This window comes from Eschscholzia californica, unplaced genomic scaffold, assembly GCF_041429995.1.
Source record: "Eschscholzia californica isolate CP2 unplaced genomic scaffold, dmEscCali1.0.p SCAF_5, whole genome shotgun sequence".
Classification (NCBI taxonomy): Eukaryota; Viridiplantae; Streptophyta; class Magnoliopsida; order Ranunculales; family Papaveraceae; genus Eschscholzia; species Eschscholzia californica.
In genome coordinates, this window is record NW_028238472.1 from 52,013,777 (window position 1) to 52,039,333 (window position 25,557).

Genomic DNA, 25,557 nt, shown 5'->3' on the forward strand with positions numbered 1-25,557 from the left:
TTAGGAAGGTTGGCCGTAGCCGGCATATGACTTGAGATATGTAACTAGAGGTGCCAACCAAACGGAGCCACGCCAGTCTTGACGTGCCGAAATGGTGGCCTGGGCTAGGTATAACAAAAAAAACTTGTAATAGAATTCCGAAAAGTTTACATGTAAAGAGTCAAACTACACATCTTTCATCGTAACAACAACAGAAGAATGGAAAGATTGGAGTACCGAATCAATAGACTGACCCATAGAGATTAATAGATCGGCGGCCTATACAAGATTTGATTACTTGTGTTATTGTAAAAGGAATAATATACTTGTATAATACAAGTTTCTAAAGTCTGAGTGTTTCTACCGTCCAAAGGACGAGCCCATGACGATGATGCTATCAAGAAGATGTTGAATGATATTTCCCTGATTAAGAAATTTGAGTGAAGGCCTCTCAGCAGTGTCTTCAGATTTCCAAGTGTTCTTTTTATCTTATATTCGGTCCAGGCCAGATTAAATAATATACTTGTATCATTATATTATTAAGAAATATTTAAAAATTAAATTAAAATAATATAAAATTATTAATTTTTCATAAACACATAAAAAACAAGATTTGAGAAATTTGAACTTTATGTAACAGTGATGGTGGTAGTAATATATTAAAAAGTATGTTGCGTTGGTGATGAGGAGGCGGTTGTGGTGCTTAATGGTGGCGGACATGTGGTAGTGGTTGTGGTGGTGGAGTTGGCGCGAAACTGGAGTGCTAGTGATGGACTTGCATTGGAGGTAGAGTTGCGCTGGAGGTGGAATTGAACATGAGGTCGTGGAGTTGCAGGGGAAGTGGTGACGGCAAATGTGGTGGAATGGTTGTAAAATGTTTTTGATGGTTATAGAATAGTTGTGGTGGTGATGGAGTTGCGGCAAAAGTGGTGGAGTGATGGTGATGAAGTTGCGCTGGATGTAGTAGAGTTGCAGGGAAATGGTGAAGTGTTGGTGATGGTGGTGAAGTGTTGGTGATGGTGGTGGAGTGGTTGTGATAGAGGTGGTGGAGTGGGGTTCTTAGATAAAATGAGTATACATTTTTTGAATAGTCAAATTTATACCTTTCCTCATTTAAATTTGTTGTCTATCATCTACAATTGAAAGGGAATTGATAGCCGAAGACTATTTTTCAAGTTATTCGATTTACTATTCAAAAATAAATATTTCATTCAGAACAACCCTTTCCAGTCTCCTGAGGGGAGAAATACAAGTAATATACATAAACGAGTCTGGTACCAGTTGAGCGACTCGGTGCCAACCAAAACTGAGTCGATAGACTCCATAACACAAAGTATATGATCTTCTACAAACTATTACAGATTATCTGAGCTATTCACATAGACGATTACGCCCGAGTTTTTGTGATATATATATAGAGAGATATCTTTTGCTTCTATTATTTGAAGAAGATAACAGGTACCAACTTCTTAGTAGTCAATTGTTCTGAACAATGACTAGTAAAGAAAGCTGTCTGATTGAAGTTGCCCGGTGATGCCTGTAATTGAATCATCACTGAATTCCATCGATCCAGCAGAGACAATATCTTGTTCGTTGCATTTTAGATCATTGAACGTGAGATTCGCTACGATTCTGTCAATCGCATTTGTCTCCAGTTCCATAAGCTTCCTTTCTCCAAAGCTGAAAATGAATTCATATTTCGATCGTTATTTCTATGTCACCTTCAAAGACCCATTTTGAAAACTAAAATATTTTTCGAAGAACTTGTGATTTCGACAAATCTCGTCTGGTTTTTGAACTTTATATCGGACATGGGTTCTTTGTGATACAAAGTATGAACAATCGACCCAAGATAGGATCGAGTGATTGATCAAAATTACTCTAAAAAACAAAGGTGAGAGATCAAGGTTGAGAATTGATGCTTACATCGATGTTTCTTGGTGATGCTTCGATGAAGTCGAAACATTTAACGTCGATTCTTCACTTGGGCTTTGGCTTGGTAAATGTTGTTCTCTTGAGTTCTTGGCAAGACGGTAAAAGGAATCCCGAAAGAAAACCCGCATCTTTGGAGTCAACTACACAAGATAGAATAGACAAACCATAGTCAAATATAATGAAACAATGACTAAAATGGACTATTTTATACGTCAATATTTATACGTTATTCACCTGTGTCATCACCATTTCGAGATCCTGTAATACTGTTGTTCTAAGTGATGTTTCCTCGTCCGCGTGCTCGACTTCCATTGGATATGTGTTTACGTCATCTGGACTCGAGATCTTAAACATCGGTGCCTGAATATTTCGAACAATTCTATTGTTAGTTAATTTCATTTTTCATGAGTAACCCGTCCACTTAGGGCAAATTAAGCTCCATTCTCGTCCTAGATGTTAGATTACAAACGTCTAATGTTCTTGACAAACAATGAAACTCACCCTAGTTTCTGCAACTTGTTTTTGGTTCTTTCTGGGAACGATGAAATGGGATGAAGTATCATCATCCAGTTTGTTCCAGTCCATTGATTGAGGAGAATCATATTTCATATACTTTGAGCTTCCAAAATCACATTGATTGCTTGAAATTGTCTGAGTATCTGTAACATTGTCTGTCGAGATATAATTGACGGGCACAGTTCTGCTGTCCTCTGGGTACATGCCAATGGGTTGATATCGGCTTTTTGTGTCAGGTTGGTTATCCTCAAGCAACGAACTCCTGCATATACGAGAGTCATGAAAGTGAATATTAGCTTCTATAAGAACTTTCGATTAAAATTAACCATAAGATATTAGATTCAAGTAAGAAATGGTTTCATACATGAACATGTCATTTTCCCAGTCTCTCTCACTTTGCCCGTCAAATTGATATCCGGACCAATCACCGAAAACTTGATTTCCTTGTAAGAACATTTCTGAATTCCCTTTTGTGTTGTTAGCTAATGACGACATAGTCATACTATTAGAGGCTTCGTTCCATTGGTACCAATCGTTTTGTGAATTTGATCGATCCATTTGATTTGAATTTTGAATATCTACCTTGCGGTGTATCTATAAAATATAACCAAGACGATGTTAGCAAACATACAAATTTTTATACAAGTTTCTCAAAATGAAGGATTTCAACAACAGATATGGTCGATTTTCAATCATCTTCTCAACGTATAAAACATATAATGCTAACATGTCAAGTATGGGTCTAACTTTAAACGATTTCTTTTTTTTTTTGGCTAAATTAAGGCGAAAGTACCAAAGAGGGAAAAAAATCGAAGACACCATGCTCTTGCTAGGTGGGTTATAGAAATTCCATAGCCTCAATTGGTCATATTCAGCGTCATTAGCGCATTAAATTTAAAATTTAAAGCAAGAAACTAACTTAGAGGTGGAAATCAGGTTGGGCCAGACACCCATGGGCAACCAAAGACCAGCGCTGTCCGGGCTTTAGGTGCCCATCACCCGCAACAAACCCGGACAAATGGGCCGAGTCGGGCTGGGATTCGCCGAGTCAGATCCTACCCCAAACCCAACTACCCAAGTAGTTCTTCTAAGAACTTGTAGGGAGTAACCAAGTATATACACATACTTGACTTGCAAACTTATTAGGGAAAAAGATTCATCAATTCACCCATACCCAAACCCTAATTCATGATTAAACAAGACACTATTCAGGGAACACAATTGAAGTAATTATATCCACAAATTTGAAGTCTTTAACCAATCAAGCCCCTAAAAAGCAAGAAATAATGATTTTTGCAGGTAAACATACACAACAAAGTGAGCTACAACCAAGGAAACCCTAATTCTTTCAAAATCCCCTCTTTTAATACAACCTTTACTTAAAAATATGAGATTTTGTGATAACCCATCAATAAAACAAGCAGATCTAGACAACCCAAGTTGAGAAATCACTTCAATTTAACCTAGATACAAAGAAAACCTAGATATAAACATAAATTAAAAATACCCATTTCTCATTCATTTAAACCCAAAAACCCCTTATAAACAAAACCCATATCTCTAAATCTTAAACTAAGAACAAATTGATAAAGAAAACACACCTTTAAATCTGAAATCTTTGGTGGGTTCTTCAGAAAATTCAAGTGGGTAAAGAGAAAATTGAGAAATGAGTTAAAGAAGAAGAAGGTGATAGATAGAGTTTCTTTCTTTCTTTCTTTTTCTCTCTCTAAGAACAGAAACAAGGGAATAGACAGATAAAACTTTTTAGAGGTTTTGAGTGTTTGAGATTTGTTATTTAATATATTGTGATGAAAGGTATTTGTGGCTGAGAGAAGCTTGAAAGTAGTGGTTGTGGAAAAGGCTCACTATCTGAATCTTTTTTCTCATTGGTACATGTGGCTAGAGACTATCTCAACCATGAATTAGATTTCCTTGCTGTCACTATAACTTTATATGGATATTACTAAAATTCCACCCACCTTTCTTCTTTAACTAAAAATAATGATTTTCCCTTACTTCCTTCAAACAACTCCAAATTATTAGTATTTTTTCAAACTAGATAATGTAGATAGGGATGGTCTACAGGTGCTCTACTTACTCTTGGTCCCTCTTCATTCTTACAGTCTCTACCGACTGAACAATTTGAAGACACATGTACTGAGCCTAATTTATACTATATATTTGTATAAAATAGACTTACACCAATCCAAAACTCACATAGACGGGTAATCGAGAAGGAATTCAAGAGCAAAAGGAGAGAGTACCTAAAGAGTCACACATGTAGACAATATAATATTAATATTTAAGATAAAAAAAATCTAATATAATAGTCGGGTTTTTTTACGAGAAGTATTTATTAAGAAATGTGTTTAAGAATCATAAAAAAATTATGTTATAGTTTAATGTTGTTAACATTTCTCTAACATTTGTGGTTATATGATTTTGTAATGTAGAGTCCTTCTTTTTAAGTGAGCAAGGGCAAAATTTATGGTTGAAAACATGTGTAGGTGTTGGGGTTCGTTATTTTTATTTTTATACGGACTCGCAAGCCATTACGTTGCACGGGTACACCATGAACACAATACATCATAAATGAAATAAACTAAATAACTACCATCCCAAATACATATTGGGTCCTAAGTGTGATATAAAAACGCTTAAACTATCCAATAGAGCAAAGCGGGAGAGCACATTTATTTCTACTTCAATCTTATGCGTAATTTAATCCAATAAAATATGATTTTTTTTCCTTATATAGATCAAACTTGGGAGATCCATGTACAGAGTAGTTGTCTAACCACTAACCCAAATGGCGGTGAACGTCAAATTCATTAATTATATTTCCTCTCTCCCAAATTAAGAGTCATGTATCCTTTTTTCGTCCGTCCCAAATTAAGCGTCCAATTTCTTCTCTTATCGTATTAAATTTCTGATTTTTCTAATTATACCCTTGTATTGGTGTTGACAATATATAATATATTTATTACTTATAAAACCATTCTTATTTTGGTAATATTTTAGTGAGAGATAAGAATAATTTGTGTCTTCGGAAACTAGTCTTATATATAGTGTTACTAATTCTTTTGAATTCCAAACAAAAATGCTAAATATTGATATAGGTAAAAATAAAAAAGTAAAATTTATGATAAAAAATTATATTTTCAAAATGGTACTCTTATTTCGGGACGGAAAGAAAATTATAAAATATTCACTAATGAAATGCATTATCGCCCTATTTACAATTCAAATTGTAATATGTGTTCGAGGTTTTCTTTAAGTCAAATCATAACATCAACTCTTCTTTGTTGTCAGACATAATATCAACTCAACTTCAGAAATTTTGAAGGCCTTTCCTACTTTAGTTTCACAAGGCCCTCTTAGGTAAAGGTTTTTGGTACGGGAAGAGTAATTTTTAGTAAAGGTAATGCATTAGATAGAGGGAGCATTTCTTTTTGGATGGGGAGAGATAAACATTGTTTTCCAAAATATATCCAAATTAAACTTTGGTCTCTACCCTAAAACTTTTTTTGGTCAAAGAGAGAGAAACCCCTAAAACTCTTTCGATCAAAGGGAGAGAAGCACCTAAAATGATGTTCGATCAAAAAGAGAGATAGAGACGTTGTTCGATCAAAGAGAGAAATAGAGATGATGTTCGATAAAAAAAAGAGATAGAGTTGCTTGATTTCTCCATAGAAGGGTTCATACCACTTGTTATTGCTTGATATCTCCATAGATTTTTTATGGTTTTAACATTGATTACAGTAATTTTTTTTTGTTATAATTTCAGTTGGAACCTTTGTAAAATCTTTATAATTTCGTCCATTGCACCAAAAAATCTCTGCATTTTTTGTTCCAAGATCACAATTCCATTTTGTCTATTTCTTTTGTTTATCTTCTTATATAACTGATTGACTTTTTTTGTTAAAAATTTCCATTATAACTCATGTTGGAAGGAATTAAAATTTTTGTTCATTAGTATAACAGAATTGCAATTTTGTTTCTACTAACAAAATTTATGTTTATTTGTATAACATACCGATCTCTATTTTGTGCGACCTTGATCGTTTAATATATTTGCTAGGAAATGACCCAAAAACATTGGCCTAGAAAGACATAGTAATTAATTAATCATACATGATGTAACTCCCAAAGTATATAAACAAAATTAAAATAAAATAAGTTTCGCTTAACATAAATAAAAACTCATGAATGAAACTAGTGAAAAAATTTCATCCAGAACCACTAAAAAGTTAAACAAATTTCGTCTAGGGCGGATGAAAAAATGGACCAATTTCAGTCGAGGCGGGCAAAATTTATTGTCTTTTTCACCCAACCCATCGAAAATCCTTTACTGGAACAAAACTGACCTAAGAATGTCTTTTCAACCATAGAGGGAGACAAAAAAAAAGATTTTTCTTTTCCTGAGACATATTATCTTCATTATATATGTCTTAGGTTAAGTCGATATATTCGTTTAAGTCGATGCCTTTATTTAAGTCAATGTTTTTGTTTAAGTCGATGTCTTCGTTTAAGTCAAAGGACTCTTCTTTCTTGATGTAGGTTGCCTCCTTCTTCATTAATGGTGGTTCTTCGTCCTAAAGATCATGACGCATCATTAAAAGTTTGTAACTAAGACAAGAGTGATAGTAAACTTATGTATTTCGCAAGTTTTTTAATATTAATGGTGATGTTGATAATAGTGATCGATATTAGAGTTGGGTTGCTTATTTAAGACAAAACTATAAGTGAAGAGAATATTAAATTTATTGTTAATTTTTATTCAAGTCCTTGTATTTTAACATTTTTTATTAAATGATCCTTATAACGTTCTCCTTAAATTAATTTAGTAAAGGAAGAGCAAATAGGTAAATAGACCAACCTTTCTAACGCACTGCCTATACCAGTTATCCTTCTTCCTATACCAAAGACCTAGGTGAAATGTAGTTGAAAATCTTGAAGTCCTCATCATATCCATCATAGTTTACATGTCAATTTATGGTGTTTTTGTGATGGTATTACATATATCCTTGAAGAAAAGAAAAAAAAGATAACATTTTCTTTCCGTCACATAAAATCGAAATGGAGGAATAATTTTGAAGGCGTGTGTATCTCTTTAGTGTTAAAAGGCTCCTCTTTTCTTCACCGATTTATTTTCATATTTGTTTTGAGGGAGGTGCCATTAACACTTACACGAGACGTCTTTAAAATCATTTTCAATGGATATGCGAATATTTGTATGTGACATCACACTTTCAGCTGAGGTGGGGACTCAAGGGAGAGTGCTGTTATCAACCCTAAATTGGTTAGACACCACTTAAAACCAGTGCCCGCCTATAATATTTTTTTATGTCTGCTTATATAATTTTCTAATTTCCATATCAACCATCTTGAGGAGTTCTCTGGAAAAACTAGGGCTAGGTTTTATTTCCATCTGCAGGAAACACCATCCATCCCAAAATTTGAGCAAGCTAGGGTTCTTATATAGTGATCTCTTTGAAATATTCACAGACAGATTCAACGAGGTATCAAAACCACAAATTAAAGGGTAATTATTTGTTCCCTCAATTCTGGTTTTCTTGTTATAGTATACTTTTTATCTATTTGACCTAGAAAATATTAATTTTTCAGTGGTTTCATCAAGTTTTTAGGTTATCTGTCAGGGGAGATGTTTAAGAACACATTTCAATCTGGGTTTTTATCCATTTTGTACAGTCTTGGGTATGTAATCTTTTCTGGGTAATTCAAATTTTTCTGTTTTTGCGTAAATTTTGTTAATGTTAGAAGAATTATCATACAAAAATTGGAAATTTTGAACTATAATTATGTGTTTTTTGATTCTTAATAGGAGCAAGCCTTTACAGATTTGGGATAAAGAAGGTGTGTAAATTCTTCTGCTTCTTAATGTCTTTGATGATGAATAAAAAGCTATGTCAATTTCTTTATATAATTAGATGTCTTGATATAGTCATTGCTTACCTGATTAAATGGATGCATATTTTGGATTGTGTTCGAATAATGAAAACGTTCTTCTCCGAATGAGTAGAGTCGGGCAACAACTGCTTGGCCAGTTGATTGTTCATCTACTCCGGAATACCCGGAGGTCACATGTTCGATTCTGGGTGGAGGTAGAATCCATCATTTGTCTACTTGTGTTGTATATAAGGGTCCTTATGACTTTTAGGGCTCAAGTTGTTTTTGATGATGCTATTTATCAGGCTTGTCCAATTTCATGTATTTATTCACGATATATCCATACCACATAGAATGTAATGACTCTTGGAGTCAATGACTCAATGTCAAAAAAATGAGCAAAGCCGAAAAAGTATATCTTCGCAGATATTTGTTAGGCTTTTCGTTTAATGGGTTTAATATGTTTTGTTTGCAAGCTTGTATTTTTCTTTCTTATCCGGATTTAAATTATAGGTGGTGGTTCACCTTGGATTCGATATATCAGATCGTTGATAGGACGTTGTAATTGTGATTTTGTTTCTCGATCATCTAAACGTCATCGTACTGATTTATTTGCCTTGTCCATAATCCATATACACCATTTATACATAAATTTTAGACATTCCGGCCCTTCTCAAACCTTGTTCGTACTTATTGTCTGGGTGAATGAGTTCTAGTCGGTTCACCTATATCCTGTCAATCTCTTTCCATAGTTGCGTAAAGCTTCTTACGTGATTTAGGTTAAAGTTTGAAGTGTTTACCTGTCAAAATCTTACATGCTTAAGTAGTTCCGCTTCTTTTTTCCTTAAAATACATTATAGTTGTTTTGGCTTGCTATATGTGAAAAGTTGGTAGGAAGTATTAAGTCTCTGATAATCTTCAACTTTTTCAGTTGTCGACGGCCATATAAAAAGGACACAAGATGAAGATATTCAGTCGAATGTGCTTGAAATAGTTGGAGCAAACGTCCAATCGACATACATTACATGTCCAGCAGATCCTGCTGCAACACTTGGTATAAAGCTCCCATTTTTGGTGATTATCGTGAAGAATTTAAAGAAATATTTCACGTTTGAGATTCAAGTTTTGGATGATAAGAATGTCAGGCGACGATTCCGAGCTTCTAATTTTCAAGTCTGTAAGTCTTACCCATAGTTCAGTCTACATTGTTAATTTGAACATAAAATTATACAAAAACTTTCTTTTGAGTGCTGTTTCCGGATATCAATTATATTATCTAAAGCATTTATGTGAAGGTGTACAGTACAGCCGTACAGGTCATAATTGATAAATTTATTTTTGTGTTTTGGCAGGCGATGACTCGTGTTAAGCCATTTATATGCACCATGCCGTTGAGGTTGGACGAAGGGTGGAATCAGATCCAGTTTAATCTAGCTGACTTTACTAGGCGAGCTTATGGGACTAACTATGTTGAGACACTACGGGTCCAAGTTCACGCTAATTGCCGTTTGAGAAGGATATATTTTTCTGACCGCCTTTATTCAGAAGAGGAGCTCCCACCCGAATTCAAACTTTACCTCCCGATGCAGCAGGTATATTCTCCTTAATCTATCAACTTTCTGGTTCATTCTGGGTCTGCTCACATCGTTTTGTGCACTTGTCTGTGTGTCTGTGTTTGTGTGCGCCTCTCCCTCTCTCTCTCTCTCTCTCTATCTATCTATCTATATATATGTTATATTATTTGTCTGGGTATATAATCCTGTTGTGATTTTGAAACCGCTTTGGTTGCAGAAGGCGTAGAACTTCGGAGGAAAGACTAAGAAAACTAGCTTACGAAAGGTTTGAAATTGGAAAATCAGTGCTGAAGCAGCTGAATATGATGTCTATGAATTTTCTTTCGAGTAAACTAATACGAGTGTTGCCTCTGAACTTGTACGTAGTCTACTGCATTTTATCTAAGTACAGAGATGTGAGATCATATCACTGGGAGTTTGTTTACTCTTGTATAAGCTTTAGTTTCAACTTTTCAGTGAGCAACTGATACTTGTAGACTGTTTTGTTCTTTCTTATGCTTACAAAATCATGCAGAAAACTGGGTTGAATATTGATCTCTGTACTAACTTTGTTTAAGTGGCCAACAACCCTTGGCTGGGGTGGTAAGAGGTATAATCTTCCACCTTAGAGGTCAAGGGTTCGAGGCACGCGCTGAAAAATTCAAAAGAAAACTTGTTTTAAGTGAGTAAAATTATTGAGGCGCCTCATTCTACATGTGTTGTAACATGACTTCCTGTTTATGTTCATATCCTAAACTCATTCATTTCATCTCGAAGACGGAAACAACAAAAATTTTCAAGGGTACAAAATATTGAGCAAAAATGTTTCGATTCACCTTCTTGATGCAACCGTTATGCGTCTCTACTTACTTGGTTCATTCTTCTCCAGTAAGTATAATAACGTTCACGACCTTTAGGGTGTCTTTCGTAATCTTTAATTTGTAACCTTTACAGTATTTTTATTTTATTTTTGCAACATTGAACTCTTTTCTCTTCATGTTGTCTTTACTTTTGTAAGTTTCATGTTGTTATTTACTTTAGTAAATCCATGTTCTACTCAAAGGAGTCACACTCTCAAAACCATGTAACTTGTTGGATTGTATTCCTTCGTATGAATGAAATTCTGGTTTCAACTCAAAAAAAAAATTATTCTACTGCCAATGATCCTAAAAAAGTTCGGCTTTCCCTCTTCTTGGCTTAATCTCTCTCCAAAATTTTCGTTCTCTTGTTCCTGTCCTTACTCTGCCTTCGTCCCTCTCTCCTCACTCTGTCTGGTCCTCCTTCGTCTTACTTTGTCCTCATCCCTCTCCTTTCCTCACTGTCTGATGAAGGGGAGTGGAACACCTTCACCATCTTTCTGTCTGACCAGAGTGAAAAGAGAGAAAGTAAGAAATGGTGGTGGCAGTGGTTTCACAATTTCCATTTCCTCTCTCTCTCTCTCTCTCTCTCTGTTACCTTTTGGCTTTCCTTCCCAATAGCAATCATTTTGACAGAAAAAAGGACTAACATTTTGGTACCATTACACAAACATTGATTCAAAGAAGAGTTTTGTGTTCTAGAGCACCATTCCAAATTATGGGCCATGAAAAATCAATACACGCGAAATTACTAATCTGTCGGAAATCACCAACGACTTTGGTTCTAAAATAGTCTTTCAACTATTCTTCTTATTTCTCACATCACCCAAAAGATCAAAATAAAAACAAGATTTGTGCCGAAGCTGCTCAAGTACTTGAAATTCGAACAAACCCCACAGTATAATTGGAGTAGTAAAATTCAACTTGACAAACTATTGGAAACTTCTTTACCACTTCCCGCAGACTGCATTCTGGCAAAGAAACCTTCTAATCCTCATCTTCACCTGCAGGCCAAACAAGTACATCGAACGTTAAGACAGTACTGTATATATATACCCGCAAAAACCCCCAGTGCACTTTTCTTATCCTCTAATACATGAAAACTAAATAGTTGATATCGTATTCAGACGCACATCCCCACAGGGTGATACCCTAATATCGACAGTATAAAGAAATATGAGTTGCATAGGTTTATATTTGGTTCCGAGTTAGCATACATTAAAAATAAAACAGACGAACAAGATAGACATCTGGAACTTCCAGCCCCCTTATTGATATCTAGTGAAAAGATCGAGTAAAACAACAAGAAGAGTAACTAGTACTAAAATCAACGAAGGACAGATTAAGTATCCCCATTAAGGTCAGAGAATATAGGTCTAAAGAAGGAATACTAATGAATCGCCCAAGTCTTTCGCCTTTTGATCCTAAATCAGTGGCTCCCCCCATTAGTACAATCTACTAGGATTATAACATATGAGACAACAAAGGACATATTGGGGATCTAGCACCTGATTGCTCTTCGGGGACTTCGATAGTTGGATGTTCCTTCATCGTTTCGAACAGTTGGCGACCATGCTAGGGCGAACTAGGTGCTCGCTTAAGCGCTCATAACAGAAAATTCAACTAAACGAGTTGAACCCTTCTCAAACTACAGCCTTGGTGCTTAAGTGCGTGTTTCATATCACAGCTCCTACCCTACCAAGTTGCTAAATGTAGGACTAGTTAGTATCCCAGCAGTTCACATCTTTCTTTGCTGGATTGGCATGAAAGTCAACAGACAAACCAATCAACTATTTAAAGTTAGTAAGGATGTTTTCCTTTCTTCATAATAGAATGCTTCATCCTAATTCTAGGGGACCTACTGGTCTACTGAAAACCAGGGATACTGAGTTTGAGTTGTAGTATCTCTTCGCATGAAACCAAAGGTGGTTGCCTTAGGTAGCACTACCCGTATTTGAACAATTTCCACTTTTCTATAAACATCAAAAGCCGCAACACCAAAAACCTAGCTCCAGTCTTCGCTTTGAATAGATTCCACACATCCCAACAAATTGTACTTTAGTACCATTTGGCTTCTGGTCTTCGATTTACATCAAAAAGGTATTCACACCAACGAACTTTTGCAGGGGAGACCTTATACTTGTGGTTCGACGATTTAACTAGCCTTCAACCATGTCAACAATAAACCTTCTTCTACACGGAAGTCATCATCAACCTCTAACAGGTTGAATTTTGTATTGGTTCCTCAATATAGAGAGCATTATTTCAAACCCATCCTTCGATTTACAACAAGTATACTACCCTTAAAGAAAATCCTAGGTAAGTCCAGAAATTGTAGTACCCTAATATAGTAATATAATATAAACTTGACACTCAAACTACACCCCATGATCAAATAATCCCTAATAAGGACCCCAAGAATTCAGATAACTCCTTATATAGTCAGGACTAAATGCATTGGTTTTGGAGCATAAATGAGCAAACTTTAGGGTTTATCCAAGTAAAAAAACATCAATTTAACATGAAACCCTAGAAATGAAAATCAAATGAAATAAAGAAAAAGATGGTAAATTTATTGGTCTTCCCCCAAATCATTAGGGTTTTACTACTTACCCATGTAACGGCGTTCATTAGCAACCTTAGCTTTTTCAAGCATTTTATCAAGATCCACTTTTAGTTGTTCATCCCATTTCACCAATTGATTAGTGAAGATTGCTCCTAAACCCATCCCTAAGACGTGCTCCCATGGATCTGTTCAATCAGATTGTTCATAATAAAAATCACCCAATTAACAAATCTAGAGTGAGAAAGTAGTAATCAATTATGAGAGAAAGGAACGTACGCCTCATGTAAGGAAGTTTACGAAGGGCGTTGGAGTACATCTGGGTTCCTAACCCTAGTAGAGCTCCGAGCATCGTCGCAGTCGCCGGCATCTTTTCTCTCTCTAGATGTTCGTCTCCGTCTTCTCTTTCTCTCTCTAGAAATCTTGTGGTTTTCTGCTTTCAATGAAATATACCAGCTCTCTCGCCTCGTCTATCCGGCAGTCACGTTTGGGTATTTAACATTTGACCCCTTCAATTTTCCAAGTTTAAGTTCACACTTTAAGTTTGTATAACTTGCTAGTTTGGACCTATTTTTGCAGATGAGAAGCTACGTTTAGGAACGTAACAAGATATATACAATCACAACGGGGTGTCAACGGGTCGGTTCCGGTATTTAACTACCCAGAGTCGGAACCTGTAAGTTGTAGCGGTTTTGGTTTTGACGATTCTGGTACCTCAAAGAAGGATCCAAAACTGGAACGTTTAAATTTCTCCAGTATCCATTAGATATCGGGTACCCATTCGGTCTTTACAAAACTATATCAAACATTTCTTGAAATAGAAGAATTTGCGTGAATCTAATGGAAATAAATATCATACACGACATAAATTCTTAAATAACCAAATATTCTGGTACAATAGTTGACGAGTATAAGAGATAAAAGATTAGGGAAATCAAGAAAGAAGAATTAAACCTTTAACCCATTCAGTCACATTTGGGGTTTATAAATTCGCGTTCATCCAAGGAAAAGAGGATTTGAGACATTTCACAACTTTGAGTAACTTTTACGTTTTAACTTTTGGAGGCTTGGTGAGTTGGTAACTTGGTGGGCAAAACCCAGACTTAAAAGAACCCTATATAATACAGGGTAGCTTTTCGTATTATATCGGGTACCCATTACCTGTTGGGTACCCGACGGATATACCCAATTAGGACCCGCCTCTTGATCGGGTCCTATCGAGTATATCCATTTAACACTTGATTTCTTTAATGGATCTAAAACCTATATCCATAACTTACCCATTAAGACTCGGGTCGGTTCGGTAGTCAGGTCCTATCGAGTATATCCATTTAACACCCGATTTCTTTAATGGATCTGAAACTATACCCAGAACCAACCCATTAAGACTCGGGGCAGTTCGGTACTCGGGTAAAGGGTACCCATTGTCACCCCTACTCACAACTTTACATGAACAAATGGAAGCCCTACTTTCTCAATCATTGAGGGGAAAAAATTCAAGGTTTTTGGTATAGGAAGAGCATTTTTTAGCAAAGGGAGTGCATTAGATAGGGAGAGCACTCTTTTTAGAATAGGGAGGGATAAACATTTTTTTTCAAATATCTCAAATTTATACTTTGGTCCCTTCCATCAAACTATTTTGGACCAAAAGAGAGAGAAGATACTATCCTCCTGTTCGACTAAAAATCTTCGAGAGAGAAGAGAAAATCATATTCGACCTAAAACCTTCGATCAAATCAAAGAGAGAAGAGAGATGAACATCCTGAAAAGGAGAAAAGGCCTAAATCTGTTTGATTCTATCAAAAAGAGAGATATAGAAATAGAAACCTAAACCCTAGATGACTAATACAACACCCATCTCCATAGAGAGTTTGTAATTCTTGTTATTGCTTGATTTCTCCATAGATTTTTAGGGTTTTAATACTAATTAAAGTAACTTTTGAAGATTTCACGTATAAATATTGCAATGAAGAATACAAACAAGGATGTAACTCGAAAAATATATAATCAACATTTACATAAAAGAAATTTCGCTTCACATAAATAAAATTCATGAATACCAATTGAAAATTTTAAACATTCGGCCAGAGTGGTTGAAAAAACAGACTAATTTCAGCCATCTCAGCCGAAATTTATTACTATTTTCAGCGGGACCGGACGAAATTTGTTATCTTTTTCAATCGACCCAACCGAAATTTGTCATCTTTTTCAGCCGTTACGACCGAAATTTGTTGTATTTTTCAGCTGACCCTACCGAAATTTGTTGTTTTTTTCTGTCGATCCAACCTAAAATTCTTTACGAAAAAAAAACGACTTAAAACCCTAAAGCGTTTGTTCAACCATAGAGGAAGACAAGAAAAAGATATTTCTTTACATGAGACATATTATCTTCATTATAAATATTTTTGTTTAAGTCGATAACTTCGTTTAAGTCGATGGTTTCATTTAAGGTGATGTCTACATTTAAGTCAAAGGAATCTTCTTTCTTGATGTAGGTTGGCTCCTTCATTAACAGTGGTTCCTCATCCATGAGTTCTTGAGGCACCATTAAAAGCTCGAAACTAAGACTATAATGATGGTAAACTTTGCAAGTTTTTTTTAATACTAATGGTGATGTTGATAGTAGTGACGATATTAGGGTTTTGATTGTTTATGTCAGAGAAATACAAGTGAATAAAATATTAGATTTATTATTAATTTTTATCTAAGTCCTTCTATTTTGGCACTATTTATTAAATGATCCTTATAACGCCCTCCTTAAACTAATTTGATAAAGGAAGAGCAAATACATAAATTGACCTTTCTAACGCACTGCCTTTACTAAATAGTGCTCTTCCTATACCAAAAGCCAAATTCAACCCAAAAAACATCTTAATTATGTATTTAGATATACAATGTTTAAGTATGTGCATCTCCTATTCTTTTTTACGGTTTATTTTCTGTCCAAAAATATGATATTTACCCAAACCAATATTATACTTAGTATTTTTTTCAGGAGCAGGAATTGGGGTGCCTTTCGAACTTTTCTAAACAAATGGTGTAGATTTTGTGGCGCCTTTAAAGTATTTTGACCATTTTAGGCACCCCATAATAAATACCTCAACTCCAGTATTTAATGGGAATTAATACATCACTATCATTTTTCTCGATTTTTTTTTTGTTCTTTCTAATTTAACGTAAATAATAAGACATTCAAATAATTTTCAACATGTTTATTATTTCTTCATTCAAATCTTTTCTTAATTACAGTATATTTTTAGTAATGAGTAACTTCTTAATAGTTACTTGTTTCTAAGTTTACTTAAATAAAGGAATTATTATTTATTATTTTTAGAACTTGGTAATTTTGGTAATTAACTACATATGTTTGGGTAGTTTTTAATTAACTTAATTGTTTTTAGCTTTAAAATAGATAATATAATATTCTACCAATAGGAAACTCAAGTTCACAAAGAGAAATATTAAAAAAAAATCCCCAAAACCCTAAATTGATTTTTCCAAAAATTCTGTAGTAATAAATCTTTATTTATTTATTTATTTATTTTTTTCTATTTCACATTCTCACTCTTTATAAGAAAGTAAAGGAACATAGAAGCATTACCAAACTTCATCCACTGGTAAAGAAGAGAGTGCTCAAAAAGACATTCACAATGAGTGGTGAATTTTTTTCAAATTTGCTTCAAGATTATCTTAATGGTCATAAGCCACGTGTTTCGAAAGCTGATAAATCGCGAAAGATTAATTCTGACAAAGGCGGTGTTATTACAACTGGTTGTGGTACTGTTTCTACGAGTCGCAGTGTTCCAACTAGTCGTACTACTTCATTAAAGCCTTCGACTTCGATGCCTCCGACTACTCCATTAAAGCCGTTAACTTCTAAGCCTTCAACTACTCCCGTGAAGATTTTGTCTTCTCCTTTGAAGCCTAACACTTCTAAGTCTTTGACTACTTTATTGAAACCTTCAACTTCTAAGCGTCCGACTACGCCATCGATGCCTCCGACTTCTCCATGGGAGCCTACAACTTTTAGGGCTCCGACTACACCATCGATGTCTCCGACTTCTGCATTGGGGCCTACGACTTCTAGGTCTCCGACTACTCCATCGAAGTTTCGGGTTCATAAAGTCAGATTTCGCGAGTACTCGACTAGGCGTGTTATGAATAAATCGTTTGATTACGAGGTAATAGAATATTAGTGGTATTTCCATACGATATTGTTCTTTTGGTTGATAAAGTCTTTTTTTTGGTTAATAAACTTGGGTTAATAATAAAATTAAGTTATCGTTATTAGGTGTGTATTTTGTGGCGCCTTTAAAGTATTTTGACCAAACGATGTTCTTGGGCACCCCATAATAAGTTCATGTTGTTGATGGAATGTCAATTACAAGAAGATCGCGGATTAGACTATCTTCGTAAAGTAGTAAGCTAACAATTCAAGACTTATTGAAGCAACTAAGATAAACAAGCAGATAAAGCAGGAAATCAATGAAAATTTGGAACTTTCATGTGGAATTCTAGGTTACTTTTCTATAATCACAATACCAACATCACTTTTTTTTTTACATTTTACAACATCATCAAAGAACTGTTTCCATCTAAAGCGTGACAATATTTTGCCGATGATCATTCTCTGCTACACCATAAGCTTCGAAGAATAAGCCAAACCCATAAGACATGCAAAAAAAATCGACCCGTCGGGAAAACTTCTAAGGAAAAAAATAAGAACAAGAAAACCCGAAAAAGACTGCAAAGAGAGAAAAAAAAATGAAAAAGAGAAGAGAGAAAGGAGCTTGCTTCCTTATCTGTCTGCTGTATAGACGGGTATTTGCCAGATTTTGGTGTTCTTCTTTGGATCATCAGTTAGACTGAGATCTGTATCATCTTCTTTAAATGTTCTAATGAATGTCTTTGCTCCCATCATGATTATCCTCTCTACCATGAACAATTCGTAATTGTTACCGATCACAGGATCCAAGATCTCGCTAAAGTTTGACGAATACGCCAATTTGTACCTGCAGATATCAGTTTTCAAGACTTAAGCTATCAATCAAATAGAACCGATCAAACGGAAACAATGAAATCAACGAAAAATAGGAGAAAAGTACAAACAAGGGAGATATAGAACGATTTAACTTTTCATCGCCGGATTGTTACTATGAAAATTTGTGGATCTTCTTTACATGATTAGTCGACATGGAAAAGTTTCTGTCAAGAGACTATACCTAGAAGAGAGTGGTGCAAAGAAACCAGGTGTCCTTTCATTTGAAGCAATAAAAATGGTTCGACCAGGTTCAACCCACTTGGCTATTCTGGTGAGCATAAATTCTGGGCGAGTATCCCTATCCAAATGAGGATGAAGACTCCTTGCTACTCCAAACCTGTCATTTCGAGTCTTTATCTTGTCACCTCGCCGAACATGAATAGCATCATAATCACGCAGTACCCACTTAATCTGTACAGATAGAATGGTATGAGAGTTTAGAGGTTGAGACTTGAGACCATGCTTTAATTTACCGGAGTACTTAAAAACTTAAAGTCGAATCCTAGCATATGCAGAAAAACAAGCAAAGAGCATAAAAGAAAAATTGGGGTATTCCTTTTTTCGAACGCTTAGCATCCTTATCAGTCAACATCGACAGAGTCACGTTAAATATCTCAAGAATCACGTAACAGTAGCTTCATCTGTGGAAAGAATTTACTAAAAAGAACTTCGGACAGAAAACATCTAGCATTTGCAAACAAGCATGAACAAAATGCAGGACCAGGGAAAAGTCATCAATGTATAATACGATATGTTCATGTTACCGGACCCACCTCCCAGTATATGGCACCCATGCAAGTGGACAGTGCAGAAGTTCGAGGAGTCCTCGGAATTTGACGAGGAGTGGTAAAGAGGTCACCACAGATCCAACCTGTTCTTGGACGAGGCTACTCAAACCTAGCTTTAACACTAGTAACTGTGACTACTAACTGTTGATTAAGTACTTTCAAATTATTATACAACAAACCAACATATTTTTTATGTCGGGGTATGAGGCTGTGATGGAGGACGAAGTTAAGACTTGCTAGGTTTAGATCGATGGGTTTAGACAGTTCGTTCAACTTGTAAATCTGTTCAAGATAATGTACCTAGATTTTTATCTACTTAATAAAAAAATCGAAATATTAGATTTAAGGTTTTTGCTATTATTTCCAATGTAGTAATGTGTAACTAATAGTTGTTAGATGCTACCATTCAAGTGTAAGCATTATTTATCGTCTTGGCAACAGTAAAAATAAGAAGCTGAAAATTTTAGGAGTCATTTTTCTCCAGAAAGTATTGTTCGTGTCTAACCAAAATGCTTTTCGTTTTAAGTCAAGGATATCACTATAGTTGGAAAAGATACACCAACATAACACATTAAACTTGTTCTCCATTTACAAAATATACCCCCAAGGCCAAACACTACAATTTTACGCAAAAGGAATTTGGTTGTGTGGTTTCTATTCCCTACATGTTGCATCTGTGGGAACTGTTTTATGTGGGTGCTCTCTCCCTAACTTTTGATTTGCAAATAATGGAAGAAGCCCATAAATATGGATGATAATTGAAAATATTACGAGCAAGGTTATAACAAGACGATACTACCATAGTTAAGGAGAAGTAATCACAGTTACCACACCTGTTCTGCTGCTTTTCTGAGTTTCTTATTTGCCATTGAAGGGAGAAATGAATATGGAAGTGCTATAGCACTGCGATTGTTTCGATCCTTGCACTCCATAAACCTGGATGAAAACCATTGTCAAGATATCTCCAAGAACTGTCAAGGTTTATGATTTTACACTAGTACTGTGCATTCAAATAGGGACGAGTAAAACTATAGGCAATGAAGTTCTGCCACGAATCAGACTTCTCCATAAAAGTTGTGCAATTAACAAGTCTAACTTTATCCCGTCCAACTAAATCCCAGTTGAATGATTTATAACAACTTGGACACGCTGCCATTTCTTAACTAGGTTCATCTAAATAGCTAGACACTAACTTTAAATATAAAAAGGAAGAAGATAAAATTGATAAAAGTATGAAATTTGAGTTACCAATCGGGATATATATGAAGGGAAATTACCAAGAAAGCGGGCTTGCAGTACGATTTATCAGTAAGAGATTCGAGTAGCTTTTATCTTCTTTGAGATCATTCCGACTGATTCCTTCTACATGGGCAACACCTCTAGCTCCCAACTTCATACTAGTCGATAGCACCTTATACCAAAATTTTGAATTATCAAGGATTACAGGCACAGTTTCGGACATGAGTTCCAAATCATACAAAGAGTCCATAGTACACGAGCTCTCTGTCCATCTACCAGATAAAACGCACCGAATTCAATTTACAGAAAATAATCTAAACCTTCCAACTTTTTTCGAACTCAATCTATTTAAAACTCCCATTTAATCGAAAAAATAGTCAAATTTGAATGAAGGGTAAAAAAAGAAATCCAAACTAAAAGAAACAAAACCTACCTTTCCTCTGAACTTGAGTTGCTTGGTTGATGGAGAATTCCCTTCTTATTATGTATGGGATTAATGCACATCCTTGAAGGCATCACAAAAGTTCTGCGAAAAAGGATGAAATCCTAGAATTGATTAGGGTTTCAAAAGGAAGATACAACAACATCACAAAAGTTCTACAAAAAGATTGCAAAAGAATCAAAATTCCACTCAGATCAAGCTCATGAAGAAATAACCACTAACAAGAATTGGACAAACAAATTAGCACATTGGAGTTTCAAAGTTTAGAAATGGGAAACTAGGGTTCATCTACAAACCCATTACAAGCATCAAAAACAACTTCAAATATCAAATTTCAAATAAAGTTGAAAACCCTAATAATAACAGATCAAAATCAAGAGAGAAAACGAGTGATAGATTAGAAGAAAGTACCTCTTAAGAAAGATAGCTTCTTCAAGTGCACATCTAAGACTAGACTCTTGGTGACCTAAACCCTCACAAGAATCACAATGTTTACCAGGACAATCAATTCGATTTCCCCAATACAAATACTTATTATCCAAATTGTGATCAAATTTACGATTATTAGTCCTTGAAAACACTAAATTTTCTAGGGTTTTCACATTGGGGAAAGAGTAATTAGAGGTAGAATTCCAACATGAAATGATGAAGAGAATTGCCACAATTGATAACGAGATTGATAGTAATACAATTCCAGATCTGGGTTTTTTATTATTCTTTTGAGTAGCTCTGTGAAGAATCGCCATTAGAATTCTAGAGAGATAGAGAGTGAGAGTGATTGATTAGTATAATCTTAAATTCCAAATTTACTAGTACTAAACTAGTTAACTAGTAAACTTAACCCTCCCTAATTAGAATATAAGATGGTCCAATTGTCTTTGGTGCAACCGTTGGACATCCCTCTTAAATCTATGAGGTCGTGGAATCGAATCAGTCTCGGTGGAAGCAATTTGTCATCAAGATTTATCTCATGTAATTTAGTCTATAAATATAAATATAGTAGTAAATTTGTCGGACTTTAAGCATCTTTCATGTTGTTGAGCTTTATACCCCTTTCATTGACACAATTTGGGAAGTGCCTTAGAGTAACAGTAGATCTTTCAATTGACTAGTTATGGCCTTTTATAGAGAAGGCTGGCCCAATAGTTTGGGAGCATTTGATTCGAATTCCATTTGCCATGCAAAGCCATGGAACTACCTCGAAGGACCAAAGTCTTAGTAGTTATCGATATTGTTTCTGATTTTTTAAACTTTGGAGCAAGTCCAACGTGTAACAAGAGGTTTTATTCTTTGTGACGGCTCAATAAACTTACCCAAAAAGGTAAACAAAAAGAAAAGTAGAAATCACTGGATATTGTTTTGTTGGTTGTGAAAATTTTCTTCATTCACGTGGCACCGTCTAACATTAATGAGAATTTCATGTCTCAAAATTGTAAGCTAAGGTTGTGATCTTTAAGGTGTTAACATAAACTCCAAGATAAACATTCCTTTTGGGCAGACCTTTCCAATAGAGTCTGGTCCACCACCAACCTCCTATGTTGTATTGTAGACTTTAATACTATTAAATCACACTGTGACAAATGAGGAGGCTCTACCAACACTCCTTACGGGCCTTTTAGATTTGGGATTCCATGGACCTGGTTTTACTTGGACTAATAATAGATCCATCCATCACCTGACTAGAGAGCGCCTAGATCGGGTCATTTGCAATGCTGACTGGCTATTAAATTTTCCTAATGCATACCTATTTCACTTGCCTAGGTACAATAGTGACCAAGCCCCGATCCTACTTAAACTTTACTCTCAGACTAGAATCCAGGACCAGATACGAGATCTTTTGGTCCTCTCATCCTGCTTTCAAAGACTCTTTCAAGTCTTCTTGGGAAACCCGCACTAGAACCTTTTATAATAGAGTTACCCAAGTCAAAACCTCTTTAAAAGGGTGGATTCATCACACCTTTGGGGTCATAAGAAACAGACTTAAAATTTTACAGAATAGACTCCTTCATATCCAAACTAGATTACCTAAACAAATCCTTTATCTTGAAGAACTCCAGAGAACCAAAGTTGAACAAAGATATAAATTGGGCCAGGAACGGAGATCGGATCACAAAGGCTTTCCATATCTCGATGTCTCAACGACGTAACAAAAACTGGATCACTCATATACACAACTCTACTGGGGAACTCTTATCTTCAGAAAGTGAAATTGCAACGGAAATGGTAGCTCATTTTCAGAACTTATTTGAATCTGAACCGGTTGTTCAGATCCCTCAAGACCTATTACCTGCCCACAAAGTCATTTCGGCAGAAGACCTGGTCTCTATATCTAGCATACCAACTGAGGAGGAAATTAAGCAAGTGGTAATGAATATGAATGCCTCGAATAGCCCTGGTCCTGATGGACTACCATGCCACTTCTACCAACGTAATTGAGACATATTGGGAGCAGCATTGGTAAGCCACATTCAAGACATCTTTACGACAGGTACTTTTAATCCTTCTCTTAGTAACACCACTATAGTCCTCATTCCGAAGATATCCCCTTCTAGAGCAACAGACTTCCGTCCGATTGCTTTATGTAACATGATATATAAGTTCATCACAAAAATCATAACTAACCGCATTGGTCCATTCTTAGAGAATTACATTAGTTGGACTCAAAACGCTTTTATCCCTGATCGTCAAATTATTGATAACATCATAATTACTCAGGAACTTTTACATTCCATGCGTATTTCTCATGCAAAAAAAGGGCTTTGCTTTAAAAGTTGACATGACAAAGGCTTTGACAGAGTCAATTGGTCCTTTTTAGAAACCATTCTCTTTGCCACTGGCATCCAAGGCCCTATATTAGGCCTCGTCATGCACTGTGTGACCTCGGTCAACTTTAATATTCAAGAGGAATGCCTTCCCCATCTTTCTATCTGAAGGAGAATGAACACCTTTGTGAGAGAGAAGAAAAGAGGGAGAGAGTTCTCTTTGTGACTCTGTCTAACGAAGGAGAGGGAAACACCTTCACCATCTCATCACTAGAGTGGAAAGAGTGGGAGGAGAGAGAAAGTAAGAACTAAGAAATGATGGTTGTTGTCGGTCACAACTGATAGTGGTACTTGGATGTAAATCAAAATTTCACCAAGTAACCTCACCTGTTGTGTTTTCTGTGATTCATCGTTCACATGCAAGGTAGGTATTGATTTTGGCATCTACATGCATGTTTCTCTGTTTAGAATTAACTTGTTTGGAACTAGTTCGAATTATTAGCTCGTAACCCAGATCGGGTAGGATAATTATGAGCTCTTCAGCTTTTCTAACACTCCAAATCTCTCTCCCTCTCTCTTCAAAACTCTCTATAAATAAAACCCCTTCTATCTCTCTCTCTTAAACCTATCCCTCCCTCTCTCTCTCTCTCTTAAACCTATCCCTCCCTTAAACCTATGGACTACACTGGTTATTCAAGCTACCCACCACCACCACCACCTTTCTCACCACCACCACCAACACCTTTCAACCTCCCAATATCTAGTGGTGGCCAACGGGTCGTGTCGGCACGGAAACGGACCGGCACAACTCGTTTATAAGGCAACACAACACGGCACGGAACGTCGCGTGTCGTGTCGTGCTGACCCGTGGCGGGTCTGAGATTTTAAGCTCTCAGACCCGTCAACCACGGCACATTAGGAACGGAAACACGACACGCCACGGCCCTTGACGTTCCTAACCCGCCACGACACGCTAACCCGTTAAAAACGAGTACTTAATTTATAAAACATTATTGTTATTTTGTTAAAAGTAGTTGTTAATTGATAAAATTAATAGTTAATAAAATTATTAAGTAATAAAATAAATTAATATAGATTCTAAAGTTTAAACAAATAGCACAACATTTGACTTGAAAATTATTTAGTGCTTTCTTTTGTTACGTTTGGCAACAGCTGGCCCATTAGCCACGACTCGACACGGAAACGACTAGGGTCGCCAAGGAAACGGCACGGCAACGGCTGGGTCGTTGCTATGGGGCGTTTTTGTGCCAAGACCTTGTAGTTTAGGCACGACACGGCTCAAAGTCGTGCCTGGCGTGGTTGTGGCGTGTCTAACACGCCACGACTGTCAAACGTGTCGTGTTCGCCACGACACGACCCGTTGGCCACCACTACCAATATCCAAACCCCTTATGGCAGTGATGGTATTTGTGTTTGTTATAATCCTCATTGTCATCATCATCATGTCAAAAATCTACGGGAAAAATGATCAGAGGCAAGTAGGTTGTAAGATGAATATAGGAGATATATTGTAGGATGAATATGAGTCGTTAAAATGGGTTTTGTGGTGATGTTTTTTTTTTTAATGTGTGTTATGTGTTTTTATGTTTTTTTTTTTTTTGAAAATGTGTGTTATGTGTTTTTTTAGTTGTTTTTATGTTTAAATCAAAGAATGTGGGTGTTTAAACCTATCCCTCCTCTCTTTAACACTCCAAATCTCTAACACTCTAAATCTCTCTCTCTCTCTCTTCAAAACTCTCTATAAATACATCCCCTTCTATTTCTCTCTCTTAAACCTATCCCTCCATCTCTCTCTCTTGAACCTACCCCTTCTGTGATTCATCGTTCACATGCAAGGTAGGTATTGATTTTGGCATCTACATGCATGTTTCTCTGTTTACAATTAACTTGTTTGGGACTAGTTTGAATTATGAGCTCATAACCCAGATCGGGTAGGATAATTATGAGCTCT

At 35.8% G+C, this 25,557-nt stretch overlaps 4 protein-coding genes across 6 annotated transcripts; 1 reads left to right on the top strand and 3 right to left on the bottom strand.

The window, feature by feature from the left end:
* Nucleotides 1-1,163: 1,163 nt before the first annotated feature.
* On the bottom strand, nt 1,164-4,349 carry LOC147540428 (uncharacterized). The gene is made up of 6 exons (XM_086643838.1): nt 4,032-4,349; nt 2,795-3,024; nt 2,416-2,692; nt 2,149-2,274; nt 1,906-2,054; nt 1,164-1,659 (listed from the first exon to the last, which is right to left on the bottom strand). The coding sequence occupies exons 2-6, from the start codon at nt 2,986-2,988 to the stop codon at nt 1,476-1,478; spliced, it is 930 nt and encodes a 309-aa protein (XP_086499964.1). The 5' UTR covers nt 2,989-3,024; nt 4,032-4,349; the 3' UTR covers nt 1,164-1,475.
* Nucleotides 4,350-7,781: 3,432 nt separating this feature from the next.
* On the top strand, nt 7,782-10,432 carry BUG22 (cilia/flagella-associated protein). Of its 3 annotated transcripts, none has more exons than XM_086640751.1 (6): nt 7,782-7,975; nt 8,079-8,148; nt 8,276-8,307; nt 9,272-9,513; nt 9,693-9,932; nt 10,132-10,432. In XM_086640751.1, the coding sequence occupies exons 2-6, from the start codon at nt 8,096-8,098 to the stop codon at nt 10,138-10,140; spliced, it is 576 nt and encodes a 191-aa protein (XP_086496877.1). In that variant the 5' UTR covers nt 7,782-7,975; nt 8,079-8,095; the 3' UTR covers nt 10,141-10,432. The 3 variants fall into 3 exon arrangements, with proteins under 3 accessions (XP_086496877.1, XP_086496879.1, XP_086496878.1); XM_086640753.1 differs by having other exon boundaries at nt 7,818-7,975; nt 8,059-8,148; XM_086640752.1 differs by having other exon boundaries at nt 7,820-7,975; nt 8,072-8,148.
* A 969-nt stretch (nt 10,433-11,401) lies between these two features.
* LOC147540430 (excitatory amino acid transporter) lies at nt 11,402-13,894 on the bottom strand. The gene is made up of 3 exons (XM_086640754.1): nt 13,593-13,894; nt 13,364-13,501; nt 11,402-11,754 (listed from the first exon to the last, which is right to left on the bottom strand). Exons 1-3 carry the CDS (start codon nt 13,681-13,683, stop codon nt 11,738-11,740), a joined length of 246 nt encoding a protein of 81 aa, XP_086496880.1. The 5' UTR covers nt 13,684-13,894; the 3' UTR covers nt 11,402-11,737.
* Nucleotides 13,895-17,818: 3,924 nt separating this feature from the next.
* Nucleotides 17,819-21,910, bottom strand: LOC147540431 (uncharacterized). The gene is made up of 6 exons (XM_086643399.1): nt 21,235-21,910; nt 20,815-20,907; nt 20,420-20,653; nt 19,976-20,078; nt 18,536-18,765; nt 17,819-18,325 (listed from the first exon to the last, which is right to left on the bottom strand). The coding sequence occupies exons 1-6, from the start codon at nt 21,567-21,569 to the stop codon at nt 18,112-18,114; spliced, it is 1,209 nt and encodes a 402-aa protein (XP_086499525.1). The 5' UTR covers nt 21,570-21,910; the 3' UTR covers nt 17,819-18,111.
* Nucleotides 21,911-25,557: the final 3,647 nt, after the last annotated feature.